The sequence below is a fragment of the Mastigoproctus giganteus genome, chromosome 2 (assembly GCF_048544385.1).
Source record: "Mastigoproctus giganteus isolate SK-2022 chromosome 2, ASM4854438v1, whole genome shotgun sequence".
NCBI classification, from domain to species: Eukaryota; Metazoa; Arthropoda; class Arachnida; order Uropygi; family Thelyphonidae; genus Mastigoproctus; species Mastigoproctus giganteus.
In genome coordinates this window covers 170252465-170271191 of record NC_143576.1, presented here as the reverse complement: position 1 = coordinate 170271191, position 18727 = coordinate 170252465, and the positions used below count along the sequence as shown (strand labels likewise).

Genomic DNA, 18727 nt, shown 5'->3' with positions numbered 1-18727 from the left:
TTTTGCCTGTAAACACGAATATATGCCTGCCACGTTTGCAGCATTATTATACGTTTGGCCTCAACAAAATTATATATAATCTCATGGCGTAAACTTATTGAAAGATAATATTTATCAGATTTTCAGAAGAATGTTATTCTATAGAAATGAACATAAAGAAACATTCCACAATCTCCCCCATCTGGTTATAAGTATCTTAAAATAAAAGTCAACTGATCCACGTGACTTGCACTGGGTGCCAAATCAAGTATAATAGAAAAATACTTGGTTTCTTTCATTTCATTAATAAAATTGTTCTGCAGGTGTTCCATCATAATATTAAAAACCTTATCATATATATGTGATAAAAAGTTAGTTCTGCTGGAACAAAATTTTTAGTTTTCTGATGTCTTTTTTAGGAAATCTTTGTCTGCTAGATCATCTATACAAGTTACAAAGTTGCCCTTGAAACTCAAACTAAGGTATATCCATTGTAGTCTCTCAAATCAAGTTCTAAATTTGCAAGCAATTTAACAGTTGTCACAAAATACTTTAATATCTTTTGCCAATAACAAACACTTCTTTTTCAAATTGAAGTGCCAAATGAGAATAAACTGTGTCCATTTACTTCTTTTAAAAAATGGTACACATAGCACTCATACATATTTTAGATTTTATGTTCTTTAGAATGTGATATAGGCACAAAAAAATTGGAAAATTACAAATACTTGCCCTTTTCTCAGGTTCATTATTAGGAAATAGTTTACAGATATAGCAACACACACACACACACACACACACACACACACACACACACACACACACACACACACACACACACACACACACACACTTCTTAGTAAACCAACCACTGTACCTTTTCCTTCATCAAATAAAAATGATTTTCCATAAGGTGGGGGTCGGCAACCTCCAGCTCTTTGAACTACAACTCTAACTTTTAGCCCACATGTACAATAAGTGACGTATTTCCTTGAGAAAATATTTTCGAACATGAACTACATTAAAAATAAATCAAAACCGTCTGAACAATGCAAGTGTCTCGGCATCTTTAAAGATGAAAATTACGGCATACTCGCTCAAGAAGTTCAGCAGCAAAAGTCACATTAATTTGTACCTAATTGGATGTTTGTTAGGTTTTTTTTTTCAGTATTAATAAATAATATTTAAAAATATATATTTTTCAATAGAACACCTTCCCACTATTCCATTTCTTAAACCCCCCCCCCATCCCAGATTGAGCTGAGGCACTGCTCTTCGGATTATTTTTTTATTTTTTTAATTAAATCAAAAATGGCTCTTCACTCGAAAAAGGTTACTGACCCCTACCATAAGGTATTTGAAATATTTTCTTTTTACAATTTCATCCTTGTTTAGTCTGCTATGTTAATCAATTTCCAAAATGGAAGACTCAAAAACTGTTTGTAAAATAAATTTGCACATAACATTCTTCAACATATCTAGGAATAATGACCTCAATGTGGCTGTGAGGGGGGGTCTACTGGAATGAACAGCCATGTTCAGATTTTCAAACAACAGCATTTAAAAGAAACAAGTAAGTTGATTTCTTCAAACCAGTAGAGAGAGAAACAGACTTTCTGCACTAGTGAGGATAACATGGCTATGTAATTGTTAGCTTCCTTGGCCTATTTAGGATTGCTTTTACAAGACATTTGCAATTCAACTTTTTGTTGGGGAGTTCATGAATTGGACTTGTATGCATCAGTGCCACTCAGTAGTAATTGCTTGTGGTATTTTTCAATTTGATAACTCTGAAGAGTGCTCACATTTAACCAAAAACAGCCAAGATGTACACAAGATTCAAAATCTTTTTTACTTCAGCAGCATGCATCAACTAAAATTGTTAAATTCTATCTTTCTTTTTAGCACTTCTTTCTAGACAGTAATAAAGTTCCATCAAGTATTGCATTCACGTTCACAGGAAGGCATGCAGGTACTTTTCTGCATACAAATTAGCAAGATGACAAGAACAACCAAGTGTTCAATCTCTTCTTTTATTATTCTTGCTACTACAGTTTTTAGCCTATCATAACACTGGTACATAGGACTGCCATATGCTTTCACATTGTTTAGAAGAAGTACAATGTTATACTCTGTAGCCACCTTACAATGCTGGCATTGAAAGCAAGTTGCTTTTGATTTGATGGTTCTTTTTATTACGAAAGACCACCACAACGGGATATAGTTTTAATTGGCTTGATTACTGCCATCTGTTAGCAATCAAAAATGGCCTACTTTTCAGAGCCACCACTACCTCTTCTTTCCCTACTTGTGCAATTTCACTACATCTGTTTTTTTTTTTCCTTATGCAACAGCATTTATTTATTTTTATTTTTGGATTTCATTATCAGGAATCATATTCCTGAACATGTCTGCATGATCCAGCACAACTCAGAGGAAGATTATGTTCTATGACAAAATATGCAAATAAACACGTGGAACACGATATCAATACAAAATGCAACATCCATTTTTGTGTTTCTTTCTGTGCACTGACTAGTGGCCAATTTGTTAACGAAAATAAGTAGAAATTTGCAAAATTTTAAAAAATCCAATTTTTACCTACTTTTGTGTTTTTGTAAAAATAAATGGACAGAGAAATTGTTTGTTGCCAACTATATTACAATGGTGAAACTAGAAGGGTTAAATAGAGCTCATATTTAAAACAGACAGATCAGATTCTCGGCTGTAAATCGAGAATTGGCAGCTATGAATATGAAATGTACTGTAAATATCCTGCTGTGCTGCACCTTCTTAATGACATTACTCTTCTTAAGCCTTAGAGCATAAAAATATTCTTTCATATTCCTCATCAGAATTATAAAATTTAATAAGAGCACTGAGAAACTTCTGCCTTCGTCCAATTTAACGTTTTCTTTATTTTAATTCTTTTTCTTCACTTTCTGAAGTGGCTGTTGCTTTTTCTTCTTCTCAGGCATGTTCTTACATCATCCATAATAATCTTTTGCTATTGTTTGCAATATATTGCAACTATCTCTGATTCCAACTAAATAAGTAAGAACATGCCTGTCATTCACGCCTTTCAACTTTCAGAAATCAAAGAAATCTAGCTTTAGCTAGAATGCACCAGAACTATGTTACAGCACTACCTAAACAGTGTTCCTAGTCTTTTCTTTCAAACTGATAAAGAATTACTGCATCTCACATGCCACAACAGGTTAATCACACACTGCCAAGAAAAGCAACAATTGTACACTAAAGTTTCTTGCTTTCGCCCCTTCCTCATTCCATTCAATTACATAGAATTGGCTATTCAAAGTTTTTATGCTTCATATCGTGTACCATGCCAACTTGCATGAAATGACTACCAACCATAGTGCTAAACAAAGAATAAACCACCTGATTGCTATCCATTAATACTACTTAAAAAAAAAGAAGAAAAAAAAAAAAAGGAATGAAATGAAATTAGTTATGATCCATAACCTTGTTTTGACCATGATGCAACATGCCATGCCAAAATCAACTTACTCTGTTTTACTTCATTCCAATTTGCAGCCCAATTGTAAAAAGTACATTTTATGTTATAATTTTTAATACTGAATAGCCACTGTCTTTTCTCCTTTTTTAACTATTTAAAAGTTGCTAACTAGCATTTTTAATCTCATCTTCTGATTTTTATTCTGTCACTGATATTTTTGTAGAAATAATCTTTTATTACCCATTCACCTAACATATTCTTGTTTACACTCCGGCACAACCAGCAGGTCAGTGGAGTTTACAATAAATCATCAATACAAACGTTAATCATATTTGGCAGTTACAGGTGTGAACCCTGGCCCACCCAAAGAGCGTGTACTACTGCACTCATGCTCCTGACCACTCGGCTACGTCAGGCCTACTTGTCCACATAAACCTCCAACAAATATGTTAAATCTGCTCAGACAAGAATAAAGCATATCAAACTGTCTTCCATCATAATCACCAGTTTCATTTTCTACTTACATTAAACTTTGCAATGGTAATAACAAATTCAAACAATTTGAAAAAAAGGACAAGAGTAGGAAACCTGCCTATGTCGAAGTTCCAATAATCTTTTACACTTTGTAACCACATAAAGGACACACTTTTCCCTGCATCTTTTAAAAAACACCTGGCAATAAATCTGCTGGAATGGGAATGATTCTGATTGAGTTTTGTGCCAGAGTCACAACTACACTTTTATATCTGCATTCAGCTCCAGTGTAACAGGTAGCTGAATGTGATAGGTGACTAAGTCAAAAGGTAGTGCATTTATTTGCTTTAATTTACACACTGCTTTCATTGTTCTGTAATTAAATGTCTTTTCAAAAAAAAAGAAAAAAAGATGTTACTTTAGTTTTCAAACAGCCCTCATAAATGACAGCTGGATAACAATGACCAATGCATTCATTATATTAATTTTTTATAAGAAAATGAGAAGAAATTATCTTAATTTTTACACTAACACAATTCCCACAAAGTTAGCAATTTAGTACCAAAAAAGTTGCCATGAGTCTTACATCAATTATAGTATATCTGTTTTGGTTTTTTTTCTCATTAGAGCAAGTGAGAACAATACTTACAGGAGGAGCTTTAGTGCCACTATTAGGTTTTGGATTTACTTTGCTGTTTATGCGTAATTCCACCACAGTGCCATACTGCATAAAATGGTCCTTCAATTCTTCTTCAGTAATCCTATGGGGTAAATTACCAACAAAGAGTTGATGGGAATCAGGATAGTTAGCACCAATAGGTTTTCTTCTTTCCATATCACCACCACCATCTTCAATTCGGCCACCAGGCGGTCCAGCCGAGAGATCACGTCCGTCCATAGGTCCGGAGGATCGCATAGAAGGCCTAATTGATCTTGCAGGCCGCTGTACTTGAGGAGTCTGTCCTGGACCTGAACTTGGAGAAGTAGATATACCAGGACCAGTAGTACTAGGCTGATCTGGCTTAGAAAAGCTAGATGAAGGTTCTGTTTTGCTGTGCGAAGTTGTCTGAGCTGTTACGGGTGCTGCAACAGGAGCAGGAACTGCAGGAGGAGGTGTAGTACCTATAAAGCCTCCAGCAGAAGCATTTTTGCTTACCATGTTTGCATAAGTTTTAGGTTCTGGAAAAATACAAAATTAAAAATTAATGTACAATGTTAAATGAAATGTATTTATTTAGTTACTTATTCATTGTTGTTATAACATAGAATCTTTATCAATTCTAACGTGGTTTAATACACTACCTGCAAGCAATTAAATTTTCTATTTACAGTAAGTCCCCGACATACGTAAGACATATGTTCCAGAACTTCTTATGTAAATTGAGTTTTATGTAACTTGGAAATGATTAATAAAATATTTTCTACTATATCCATGATAAGCCAAAATTACAAAAACCACATAATATTCTCAAATGAATGAAGAAAAATAGTTATATATATATATATAGAAATACAATAAGTGCCAGTTATAGTGATCACTGGTTATTAAAACCAGCTGCATTATAGAATCAAATTTCGAAGAACTGATTCAAATCAATAAAATGCACTACACTTTCTTCATTTACTAGAATCACTTTCGGTTATAAGAATCAATTCTGAACGCCTCTGTAATATTTTTCCAAAGCACATTTTGGAGGTCACTACCATAAAAAAAAAAAAAAAAAAAAAAACAATTTGCAGTTTATGGTTTATTGGGCTTTTGCATTAATGCAGTTCTATTAGTGCAATAAACAGGTAGTAAACTCGATCTTATTGCATTTATGATAATACCGATAGCTTCAATTCTGTGTTTTCACATTATTATGGTGAAATCTGTTCTTCATCTCACTTGCATGTGTTGTTGTTAGTTTACTGTTTTAAATTTTACAACAACAACAACAAAAAAAAAAAAAAGTCAGTGAACAGAAAGAATGAATTTGAGTGTAAAAGATAAGTTATGAATTACAGAAACATATGATAAATTAAACCTAGGCAATACGTCTCAAAGGGAAGCGGCAGTAAAATTAGTAGCGTCTCAGTCATCTTTATCAAATTTATTAAAATCATGTCACACGTTAAACACTAATATGATTAATGAAACCAGAAAAAGGAAGCGTGAAGGGAAATGCCAAATAGTAGATGAAGCTCTGTACATTTGGTTCAAATAGGCCAGCTCATTTAATGCACTAATCAATTGTAGCATTCTTCTTCAAAAAGCTAATTATTTCTCTGAAAAACTACACGAAGAATTTAAGGCGATGGACAGATGGAATGAGAGGCATGATATTGTTTACAAAAATCTTTATGGCGAAAAACAGGATTCCAATGGTTCTGCAGCTGACAACTGGTTTAAAACCTCTTGGTAAACAGCGTTAAGCACTTATAATCCTGTAGACATTTTTAATACGGGTGAAATTGGGCTAACCCAGACCACTGCATGATTTTTAAAAATTCCTGTGCGTCTGCAGGAAAGAAGATCAAGGACAGGATTACAGTTCTTTTAACCCGATTCGCGTCCGTTGAAGAACAGAAAATGTGTATTGCACCTACTAACAAGCAACATGATGCAAACAATCAAGATGAAGCTGTTAGTTATAGGCAACGAGTAAATCGCTAGATGTTTTAAAGGAGTAAAAAGCTGCATGTTCCAATAATGCCAATGCCTGGATGACAGCTTCTTTATTTGAAGATTATCTTCGTAAATGGGATTTGCAATTGGATAACAAAAAAAAAAATGCATTGGTTTTGGACAACTGTCTAGCTCATCCAAAGTCGAGTTTCAAAATCATTGAATTAGTTTTTCCATCTTTGAATAACACATCACTGATTCAACCTCTCGACCAAGGAATAATAAAAAACTTTGACCTTTTATAGATCGGATATGGGTGATATCCGATTAATACGGGTGAAATTGGGCTAACCCAGACCACTGCATGATTTTTAAAAATTCCTGTGCGTCTGCAGGAAAGAAGATCAAGGACAGGATTACAGTTCTTTTAACCCGATTCGCGTCCGTTGAAGAACAGAAAATGTGTATTGCACCTACTAACAAGCAACATGATGCAAACAATCAAGATGAAGCTGTTAGTTATAGGCAACGAGTAAATCGCTAGATGTTTTAAAGGAGTAAAAAGCTGCATGTTCCAATAATGCCAATGCCTGGATGACAGTTTCTTTATTTGAAGATTATCTTCGTAAATGGGATTTGCAATTGGATAACAAAAAAAAAAAAAAAAATGCATTGGTTTTGGACAACTGTCTAGCTCATCCAAAGTCGAGTTTCAAAATCATTGAATTAGTTTTTCCATCTTTGAATAACACATCACTGATTCAACCTCTCGACCAAGGAATAATAAAAAACTTTATGACCTTTTATAGATCGGATATGAGGCGAAGAATCATCCAGTCTATAAATGAAGGTTTGGGAACATCATCCAATATCTCAAAGCAGATAACTGTTCTAGATGCACTTCACATGACAATGAGTATCTGGAACGAAGTTTTCAAAACCTGCATTAGCAACTGTTTCAAAAAATGTAGTTTAATTATACATGGTAGTCAACTAAGTCATGATACAGATCACGTTGAAAAGCCTGAAGACATGAATGAACAGGAGTTTAATGACTGGGTGGACATAGGTGATCTACAAGTTACTAAAGCTTTAATAGATGAAGAAATTGCCCAGTCTGCTACTGATAATTTCGCGAAGAAGGAGGGAAATGAAGATGAATTGGAATGAATTCTAGTTCAAAATGGCAAATTCGTGAAGATATAGCCATCGTGAGTAGAGCGTTGGTAGAAACTGGTGCAAGTGATCGTGAATATAGACTGTTATACAATATTGAAAAATCTATAAATATACTTTGTAGTGATATTTTTAAAGCAATAAAATAAGTGACTTTTTAAATTATAAGCATATTACAAAGTGCTATGTTTAATTAATATGTATATTAATTAAACTATGTACGTTAAGTATAAATTTATTTCTATTTTGCTAACCTATGGATAATATTCTTCCAATTTTCATGTATCATCTAATCGGTAAACCTTTAGCAATAAAGTGCAAATTTGAACTTTTTATATCTTTATTTTTATAGCCTCTGGATAATATTTGTCAATTTTTGCTTATCAGAATCGTTTATTAGAATGAAAATTCAATTTGCAAACGTGATCACTATAACCAGCACTTACTGTAGTTATATATTTTTAATTAGTTCAATTAAAAACTTTATCTGGGAACAGTGGTGAAGTAGCCAGAGCGTCACATACAAAAAGAAAACATAAAAGGAAGAAAAAATACATGTTATTGTACGGTAATTACTAATACGTATTTCGTAGCCTTGGTTATTACAGTTGACTTCATTGGTGCTGATCTTTTCAATGCTTCTTGCATTCTTCTCTGTCCTTTATTATTATGTTCACTGTTGACACTGACAAATCTAAATTTCGCACAATACTTGTTAATGTTTGACCATTTTCATACATCCTTATTATTTTAATTTTCTGATCCAAATTGATCGCTTTCCTTTCCTTGGTAAATTTACTAGTACTGCTGTCATTTATTCTTAGTCGGCACCATGATAACGGTCAAAATTAAATTTTCTGTAAAAAACTTCACAGGGTTAAGGCGAAAACACACTATCACCCGACGCGAGCTCACAATTTACTAAAGCACATTTCTGGAGGTCACTACCATAAAACAATTTGCAGTTTCTGGTTTATTGGGATTTTCTGTTAGTGCAATCTATTATAAACAAGTAGTAAACTATCTTATTTGAGATAATATTGATAGCTGGAATTCTGTGAGTTTTTATATTATTATGGTGAAATGTGTGTCCCCTTCACTGAAATCTTCAGTCATATATAAAAAAATAATAATAATAAATAAATTTTCAGAATCTTCTCTTTATTCCTATTTTTTAAGTTTCGTAAACTTGTTACTCCATATCTCACTTGTGCAATTTGTATGTGCCACGTTCACCGTTACTGATTGCTCATATTATTTTTTTTTTTACTGTTTTAAATTTTACAATCCTAAAAAAAAAATATATAATAATAATAAAAACAGAGTGAAAAAAAATTTACATAAGTCCAAAGTTACATAACTCAAGGACTTACTGTATACTCTACATGGATAGCATCAGGAATTTTACAAGCTCAACTATTGTATTCCAGCTGACCACCAGTGTAACAACTAATGGGTCATGCACCCCACTTCCTGTATACATTACCCCAGGAACAGTTAGCTCTCTAATCCTTTACTTACATGACTAACAATTTATATGAAATAAACAATAATTAATACCACAGGCAATAACAATATTGCATTCGGCTCTGCTAAGCTTATTTCTGAAACCATATTTAATTAGGCAAAGGTGGCTCAAAGTAATGCCTGCTTTCTTTATGTACATGTTTTAATTCTGCAGTCACATACTTGGGGTAATGGATATACATAATTATAATAGTTAGAAAGAAATTTGCATAATTAAACATACCCATCATTTCTGACTTTACAAGCCAATCTGTTATAGCCTTCAGTACTCGGCAATCGAAAATGTTTTTCCACAAAGATATCTATTCAAGATATCAAAGACAAAATATTCAGAAGGTGCAAGATCCAGACTGTAGGGAGATCATTGCATCATTTGCCTTCCCCACACCTGCAATTTTCTTTCCAGTTAGGTTAGCTAAGGCCTTCCATGATTATGGTATAGTGCGGACTATTTGTGTTGCTTTAATTACCTTATTCAGATTCATTATTGTTTAGTAATACTGTCCAAATAGTGCCTTCACTTCCAAATTAATTCATGTAATACACCACACCATAAACTTCTTTGCTAATTTTATTTATATTTTCCCCTGTTTGTGTTCAATTGTACAGTATTTAGTAACGCAAAATCTTTACATTTCATCACCTGCTTGAAGTTGATTAGAGTGGCCATCACGCTTTTCAAATTCAAAGTAACCTAATCTTCTTTCAAGTAAACACCACAACACAGTACAGAAGAAAAATTATAACCAAAAACATGGTTCACTGCACTCCATTTGTTAGCACTAGAACTGAAATTAAGTAGAACTGTTGCAAAAATAAAATATGTAAACTTACCTGTCAAAATAAATGTTATATGAAATCAAGATATACTTCATCTAATGAAGGCATCAGCACATGATTACTATATTAGGCTAACATGCGCAGATAAACCTAATGTTAGCTTTTAGCACATACTATTAAATTCACTAGGGACGTAATTAGAAGACGGCTACGATGTAGCTGAGTGGTCAGGAGCACAAGTACAGTGGCACGCCCTCTTTGAGTGGACTGGAGTTCTAGCCCATGACTACTAAATACTCATGCTTACACATTTTACCTAATTTCAAGGCTTGAATGATTAAGTTGCTAACTGTATACACTGTTCTTGGATCATTAGAAAAATAACCCAGGGAACAAATCTCTGCCTTTTCATAAAAATTTAAGTATTTTTTGTGCTTTACAGTTCCTATGACAGCTTCAGAAAGAGAGTTCCAGCAATGCTGACAGTGAATATTAATTCACAGGTATGGATACTAAGCAATTTCATATTGGAAACTGGAAAAAGCGAATACTGTATATACTCTTATCTACTATATATCATACTACCGTATTTCCACAAGGGATAATTACCTAAAAATTGGCTGTATATTCATTTCAATATATTAAGTTGCACAGTAATTTTTGTAAAACACAGGACTCATCAGAGACTAATTACTGTAGACACCCAGTTTCACCCTTCAGCTATAGGTGCAATAAAAGATATGTCTGTGTAATGCTAATTACAAACGGCCATCTCTGTAGAGGAATACAGCTACCATTTCTCAAGTGTGTCACATTAGTTACAAGGTAAATTTTTGTAAACAACAGCACATGACATCCTTCCTTCAACTAGAAGTTAACTTAGGATAGCAAAATCTACTAAGGGCTAAACTAGACAAAAATATACATGAACTGACGAGTGATTTAGGGAAAAATCATGTGACTTCACTTCGGCACTAGGATAGGCCAGAGTGTTTTTTTTTTTTTTTTTTTTTGGTTTTGATTTAATTTTCTCAAAACATGGTAAATTCCAGGTCATCAGAAATTCTCGGGGGATGCCACCACCCAGACAACACTGTTTCAAGGCATGTAGGCCTATCGTCAGTGGGCAGGTAGGTACCCCGATGTTGCAATCATGCTTCACAGCTGGGCTGGCTGACGATAGGCCAACAAGTTTTGAAATGGTACCGTCTGGGTGGTGGTATCCCCTGAGAATAAGTAACAATAGTCTTTTCCATTGGTAAAGCATTACTTATTCGAGGTAGTGCAATACATGGTAACTTGTGAAGGCAGTCACAATATGGGATACAATTAAATTGATGCCATTTACACTACTTCTGTAGTTTTCTTACTACTATGGAAAAATATGGTGATATATCACTGGTATTCTTATAGTGAATTACCAATCCCTAGCCTATTACACCTTGTGCATTTATTCTTTTAGAAACAAATGTATGCACAAATTATTCAATTCTAATGGAATTAGGACTATTATATGGGGAGAATGACTGCCAAGGAAAAAGGTATGTTCCTCTCCACCACATGCTTTTTCTGGTGAAAAAGCATGTGGTGGAGAGGAACAAGAAGTGGTAAAAGTACAGTCAAGATTTGGCACGCTAAATGTTCCAATTAGCTGTTCTTATCCAATTAATTTGGGTAATTCCCATTAAATCTTACAAAACAGAGCAGAAGAGGCAGATGTAATAGATCTCTCTGGTAGGGTAAACACAATTAGGCAGAAGATAAACAGAAACATACAAGAATGTGATGTTGGAGGAGGATGCGCAGAAAATTTATCACACACACACACAGCAATACCTTGCTTAGCACGGCTTCAAACAGCACGTGTTTCATTATAACACGCTTTTCAATTAAATTTAAGTCGAAAATTTACTGCACATATTAAAACTCATTCAATAGCCTAGACATGCACTCTGCATATATGCTGTGGTGTCAACCCAATTGTCTCACATTCACATTGCCAACAGCTCCCAGTGGGCAGTCAGCGGCAATGTGCAACGCAACAGTGTTCAGTGTTCTTAATTCCATCCTGACAAGGTGCCGTGATAGCTTTTCAAACTTTTCATTTCACAATTTATTTGTTACCCCTTTAAATACAATTGAAAATATACTTGCATCTTGGATAGAAATCACTGCCAACAACATGTGTTCTGTTTAGCAGCATGTTTTGCCCCATTTGGCAAATGATTTCACTGGTCTTGAATCACAAATTTAGACAATTGCCGAAGATCGGAAGACTTGGGATTCAAAACTTTGGACACTGCCAATGTTTGTTATTTGGTTTTTACGAGCATTAGCAACTAAGGCCATATTGCTCCGGGGATATGCGGTGGTCATTCCCTGACCTTTCCACATCCTCCGTGTTTGGTGGTCACGGGCTCAAACCCTGGTCTAATCAAGAAGTGTGTGCTACGCACTGCTGCTCCTCCCCACCTGGCTACAGAGACGACCCTGCCAGTGTTTGTGGCTGCATTGACCGACATGCAAATGACTTAGATGATGCAACTCTCCTTGAAATTGACAAGCAAACTGCATATGAAGAAGAGGATAACACTGAAGTAGCACCAAAAGAATTAGAGAAAGTTTTTCGGGGGGGGGGGTTGACTTGGCCTGCAAGGTGATTATGAATGGAGATCCGGATGTTGAACATAGCATCAAGATACAGCAAATTTTACAAGGTGGAATTCGATGCTAAAAAGACTTTTATGCCGAGAAAAAGAAGACAACTTCACCAGACTTTATTATTGAAATACTTAAATAAACAATACAGCTTTTTTCTGATTTCTAATGATGTTACCTTTTCATTAATAAAATTTTTGCAATATTTTTCATTTCAAATCCTTTTAATTGGCAATCAAGTGCAAACTGTTTATAGATTTATTATAATTTGTTTATAGACTATTTCTCTGGTACGCATTCAATTAAAACCCATTACAATTATACCTCAATCAGCATGGTTTCACATAACACGGAGCAGTTTTGGTACCAATTATCAGTGCTATGTGGGGTATTGCTGTATAACATTTCTGCCCAATAAACCAGTTTGGTATAATTCTGTCACACAATATACCCATGAAACCTCCCAATAACAGACACCAACAGTACATGCTGTGATGTCCATTATTGAGAATGGGAAGGAAAACATACTAAAATACTGTAAGTAATACAAACACAAATAAACAACTTTTCTAATTGTACATACATTCAGGTAACAATAAAGGAAAAAAAGAAAAGAAAAGAAAAATGCATTATTAAAAATTTTATGAAAAAAAATTAAAAATCAGAAATTTCAGATTAAATAGTTATTTTCCAACAGCTGTCTCAAGGTGAATTTTTGTCTAAAACTGGCTTTATTCCAATTACTGTGTTGAAGACGGAAAATTTTCAGTTTCTCTATGTGTTCTTGGAAAGCACAACGTTAAAAGATCCTTCAGACTAACTGCTTTTTATTTGTTTTTTAGGAGCATTAGCATCTAAGGCCATATTGTTCCGAGGATATGCGGTGATCATTCCCTGACCTTTCCGCATCCTCCGTATTTGGTGGTCACGGGCTCGAACCCCAGTCTAATCAAGAAGCGTGTGCTACGCGCTGCTGCTCCTGAGACTAACTGCATCTTCATCACTCTTAGTAGTTTCTTAGTTCCATTAGTTTCTTTCTCATTTCATGAAATGTACTAATAATATACATTAATATTTATGGAAGAATCTTGCATGAAGATTATTGTCAATAGATATATAACTTTTTTTTTTCTAAAATTGCTTAACCCTTGCATAATTGCACTCCACTCAGGTGTTCAAATGGACTCATATCTGGGATCAAAATGGCAGGTTCAATGCATTCCACTGTGGTACTAACAGTGCTTTATGAGTATTATGATAAAAATATGGTTCCTCCCTAAAAAAAAATTTTCCTCAATGGATGCAAGGTAGAATTACAATACAGGGCGTTCTAAGTTATTGTGTATTTTGGTGAAAAGGATTTTCAAATAAATTTCATTATGATAAGTATATTAATTCTTTTTTACATAAAACATCAGTATTTGTAATGTGTCAGAGATGTTACTATAATTTTTATTAATTTTTTAATGGTTTCTTTTCAGACCCGTAATTCATGATGAATGTTCAAGAGTGAATTTTTGGTGTAATATCTCGCATCAAAGGAATGAAGTTTTGTGAAATTTTGGAAAGATTCAAGGAGATTTCATAGTCTTGGTCCTACAGACAATGTGATTTGTGTACTGGTGAATAAGTTTAAAAGAACTGGGTCTGCGCATGACCAGGAGAGATTTGGACCCCCAAGGACAGCATGTGAAAACATTGAATATCAATTCGAGAAATGTTCGAAGAGGACCCAAATTTATCAAGTTAGGGAGGGACCTGGAAGACTGAATATACCTAAGACATCAGTTCACAGAATTTTGGTTTTGACACTGATGAAAAAGCATCCACAATTAATTGTGGCGCAACCTGCATGAAGATTTTCCCCAAGTCTAGCAGCAATGTGTGCAGAACTTGTCAATCAAAGCCAAAATAACAGCTTAATGGACCACATATTGTTCATTGATGGGGCAACTTTTCACACTTGTGGTAAAATCAATCGCCACAATTGTCATATCTGGACTTTCCAAAAACCATCTGAGTTAACAGAATGCCAAAGAGTCTCCCCTAAACTAAATGTGTGGCTTGGGATGACGAAATCAAAAATGTATGGACCTTACTTTTTTTTTTTTTTTTTTTTTTTTGCAGAAGCTATAGTCACAGGAACTGTGTACCTTGATAAGCTTCAGCAGTTTCCTCAACCCAACTTCTTGATGATGGTGTTATTTCAAGTGTAGTGTTTCAGCGGGGTGAGACACCATGTCATTACGCTCAAACTGTCCAGGAATACCTCAACAGTTGCTTTCCGGATCAGTGGATTAGGCATGGAAAACCTAGACCTTGGGCAGCACATTCTCTGGATTTAACTCCCTTGGATTTTTTTTGCTTTGGGTTTCATAAAAGCAAAGGTTTATTGCAAGAAGATTCAAGATTTACCTGATCTTAGACAACGCATTTGTAATGCAGTACCAGAAATTACCCCCGAGATTCTTGCATATGTGTTCCATGACGCAGCTGAGAAATTTGAAATTTGGAGGGACACTGATGGGGCACATGTGGAAAGCAATATTTAAATTCTTGACCTTTGCATGTAATAATTTTTTTCTGCTTAAAAACTTGGATACTGTATAAAAATAAATTTGTAAATCATGCTATTAAGTCATTCATCTCAAATTCACTGGATTTCACCAAAATAGGCAGTGACTTTTGGGACACCCTGTATAACAGGTTTCATGATCTAGTTAATTATAATTAACCAGACCACAAACAGCTGTCTATTGTAAGGTTAGTATTACAGACAACCGAAGATTCTCAATTGAAACAATGATTACTACCTCCAAAAAACAGTTCCTAACTATTTTTAGATTAATTTGTTTTTTTTGTTTAATGGTATGCAATACACAGCCATAATCCTATCTAAAAGCCAGTATCCAATACAGTGGCTGTATTCGCGAGTTGTGATGATCTGAAGCTTTCTGTTTTCTTCAGATATTTTAAATTTCATTTCTGATAGAAAACTAAAATTTTTAATAACTCCTTTGTCCAACAAGTGGTATTCTGCAATTGTATGAGGATGGTTCAGTGTTGACTTGTATCTTTTGGAATGTCAGAGATCTGGTCTTACTAATACTAAACTTCTCAGCTAGAACACTGTTCTTGATGGAACTGAAAGTGTTCTGGATAATTAGCATAAAGTCATTTCAGAACATATATGACATGATTTATTTTCTGTGTCCTGATATTGAACCACTTTCTTGCTTTTAATCCAGTTTCTCAGTACTTTAACTTCACCTTCAATAAGAAAAGATTAATTTTTTAATATTTTAGGCAAGACAATATGAGCTAAAATAGATCATTTACCCCAAAAAACAAGCAAGGAAAATAATGATCAAAAGGATTAATATTGGTAAATAATTTTAGTCTAGCATACAGTAAATCAGATTCTAAGCACATCTCAGTTCTTCAGCCCACATTCATTATCTAGAGGGGTCCCCAAACTATGGCCCACTGGGCGGAACCGGCCATGTGAAAGAATTTTATCTGCGGGCCAGATAAAATTCAATTAGAATTAAATATTTCAATTAGATCGTAAAAATTAATGTTTATGTTAGATTACAATAAAATTTATGAAAAACACATTTTACAGACTATTTTAATATTCGTTGGTTGATTAATAGTGTTGACGCCTCTGCGCTGTCAGCTTAGTCTTGTTAGATATTCATTCTGTTATTTCCACTCAAAGTTATTCTTTGAAACATCATTAAAATAATCCATTAATCTCAACTCTGTCATTAAATAGCAATAGCTGTCAGAGAGCACAATTAGGGATTTCCTAATCCAGTGGGTTCCAAAACTACTGAGATCATATACATATATATGGTTGACTACCATTTCGTGGACCCCTAAAACTGGTCTACGGACCCCTAATCCCTTGGCTTCGGTGACATGTCCCCTCCACAGAGACCTACCCCTTTTGTAGGGGGGGGGTAACTTTCTGCCCATCATGTTGTAAATATATATTTTTTAGTACTAAGTTAGCAGTTCACTTGTTAAGTTCTAAGTTAAACGTTTCTTAAGAGTCTCATATATATGTTTCGTTTAATAAACTGTTAAGAGAAAATATAGAAGCGTTGTACTGACTGAATGCTTTGCAACTTCAGTAGCCTCAACAAATAGTTTATTGAAAATCTGGGTAAAAACAATAAGTTACTGTTGTGTTTTGTAGTCAGGTAAGTAGGTACTATTTTTATCTGATGTTACATTTTTGGTAGTATTTAGAATCGCATTGCTGTCATACGAAAAGCCATGGAAACGATTTGCTAAAAATCAACTGTATAAATTTTTTTTGTAATAAACCTTAAATTTCAAAATAAATTTAAGTTAAAATATTTCATAAAATTTTAAGACACATTAGTGCTTGCTTACTTCAATATTTACAAGTTTTTTTTTGTTTCATTCTAGTGACAACATAAAAATCATTCAAAGTTGATATTGAGTGTCACCTTTTTAATGAGCAGTGACCAATTAATTACTTTTTTTTTTTTTTTGCACTGCTGAATGATACTTGCACTTCTCTTATTTGCAATGAAGCCTTGTCGGTATTGAAGGAATGTGTCTCCACACCACAAAACATGCCTCAAATTACGATAAATTTCAAGGAACTTTGCAGAAGAAAAAACTACAAGAACTAATCCCCAAGTTTTTCAAAGTCAACAACAGAAGATTAGAACTTTTACTCATCAAAATTTATCTGCAGTTAGAGCTAGTTTTCGAGCTTCCCAAATCATTGCCGAACAAGGATGTCCTGAGAAAGTAAAGAATTTTGAGTCTGTAAGTTTATTTTCATCAACTGTAATGAGAAGAATTAAAGATTTAGGAGACTATATTCAAAATCAACTCATAGAACGAAAAGTTTGGGAATTGGCAGATTTTTAAATAGCAATTGATGAGAGTGAAGGTAGAAGACACACAGCTCACTTACTAATTTATATCCGAGTTGTAAATCAAAGTTTCAAAGTAACTGAAGAGCTAGTTGCATTAAAATGCCTTGAAAGATAAAACAACAGCTAAAAATATATTTTTGAGTGTGTCAGAAGCAGTTGAATTGGGATTTGCTATCAGCAATTATGGCAGATGGCACTAAAAATATGGTCAGTATTAAAATCAGGTTCATGGGTCAGCTTCATTTCAGTAAAAAAAAAAAAACCCACACAATGCAAGTTCATTGCATACTTCACCAAAAGTCTTTGTGCAGAAAAATTTTTGGGTGTGGATTCAGTCATGTCAATTGTAATATCAACAGTAAATTTTATTCGCAAGACTGGTCTGGATCACCGGCAATTCAAAAGTTTTCTTGAAACTACTGAGGCCAAATACGGTGACTTGTTATACCACACTGAAATACAATGGTCGAGTCATGGTGGTTGAGTAACGTGTCAAAGCAATTTAAAAAAAAAAAAAAAAAACATATAGATGTATTTATGAATGAAAAATTGAAACCTGTTCTGAAACTGTCAGATCTCAAATGGTTGTGGCACCTTGTCTTTTTAACAGATATATGTGAATACCTGAATTTTCTTAATATGAACTACAAGGATGAGACAAATTTGTCAATGAGTTGTACTATAATGTCAAAGCATTTAAAACAAAACTGGAGATATTTAAAAGTCAACTACTTCAGAATAATTTTTCACATTTTCCACATTGCAATAATTCATCTAAAAATATGCCTAGTTGTAATTTTTCCACTGAAAATTTTGTTCAAAACGTTAGTTTGTTACAGGAAAATTTTGCGGATAGATTTTCTGATTTTAAAAATAATTCAAAGGCGGTTGAACTTTTTCCAAATCCATTACATGACTTAAGAATTGGAACTAGTACTTTAAAATCTGATATTACAAAATCCAGCCGTACTCCACAACCACATTCATCGCATTAATTATAATTCTGTTGTATTACTAACTATTTTTATGTTTAGTACAACAAATAAGTAATAATTAAAATTTGATATAAACTGGTATTAGGTACATTATTGCCAAATTGCCATGTATTATTATTATTATTATGGC

The 18727-nt window shown here is 34.0% G+C and overlaps 1 protein-coding gene across 4 annotated transcripts in view; it reads right to left on the bottom strand.

The window, feature by feature from the left end:
- rin (ras GTPase-activating protein-binding protein 2) overlaps window positions 1–18727 on the bottom strand; it is a 187428-nt gene that overhangs the window by 26806 nt on the left and 141895 nt on the right. For all 4 annotated transcript variants that reach the window (XM_090389638.1, XM_090389641.1, XM_090389639.1 and 1 more), the window contains one exon: window positions 4581–5110. In XM_090389638.1, the coding sequence (XP_090245764.1) occupies window positions 4581–5110 (530 nt within the window). The remainder of the gene's footprint in view (window positions 1–4580; window positions 5111–18727) is intronic.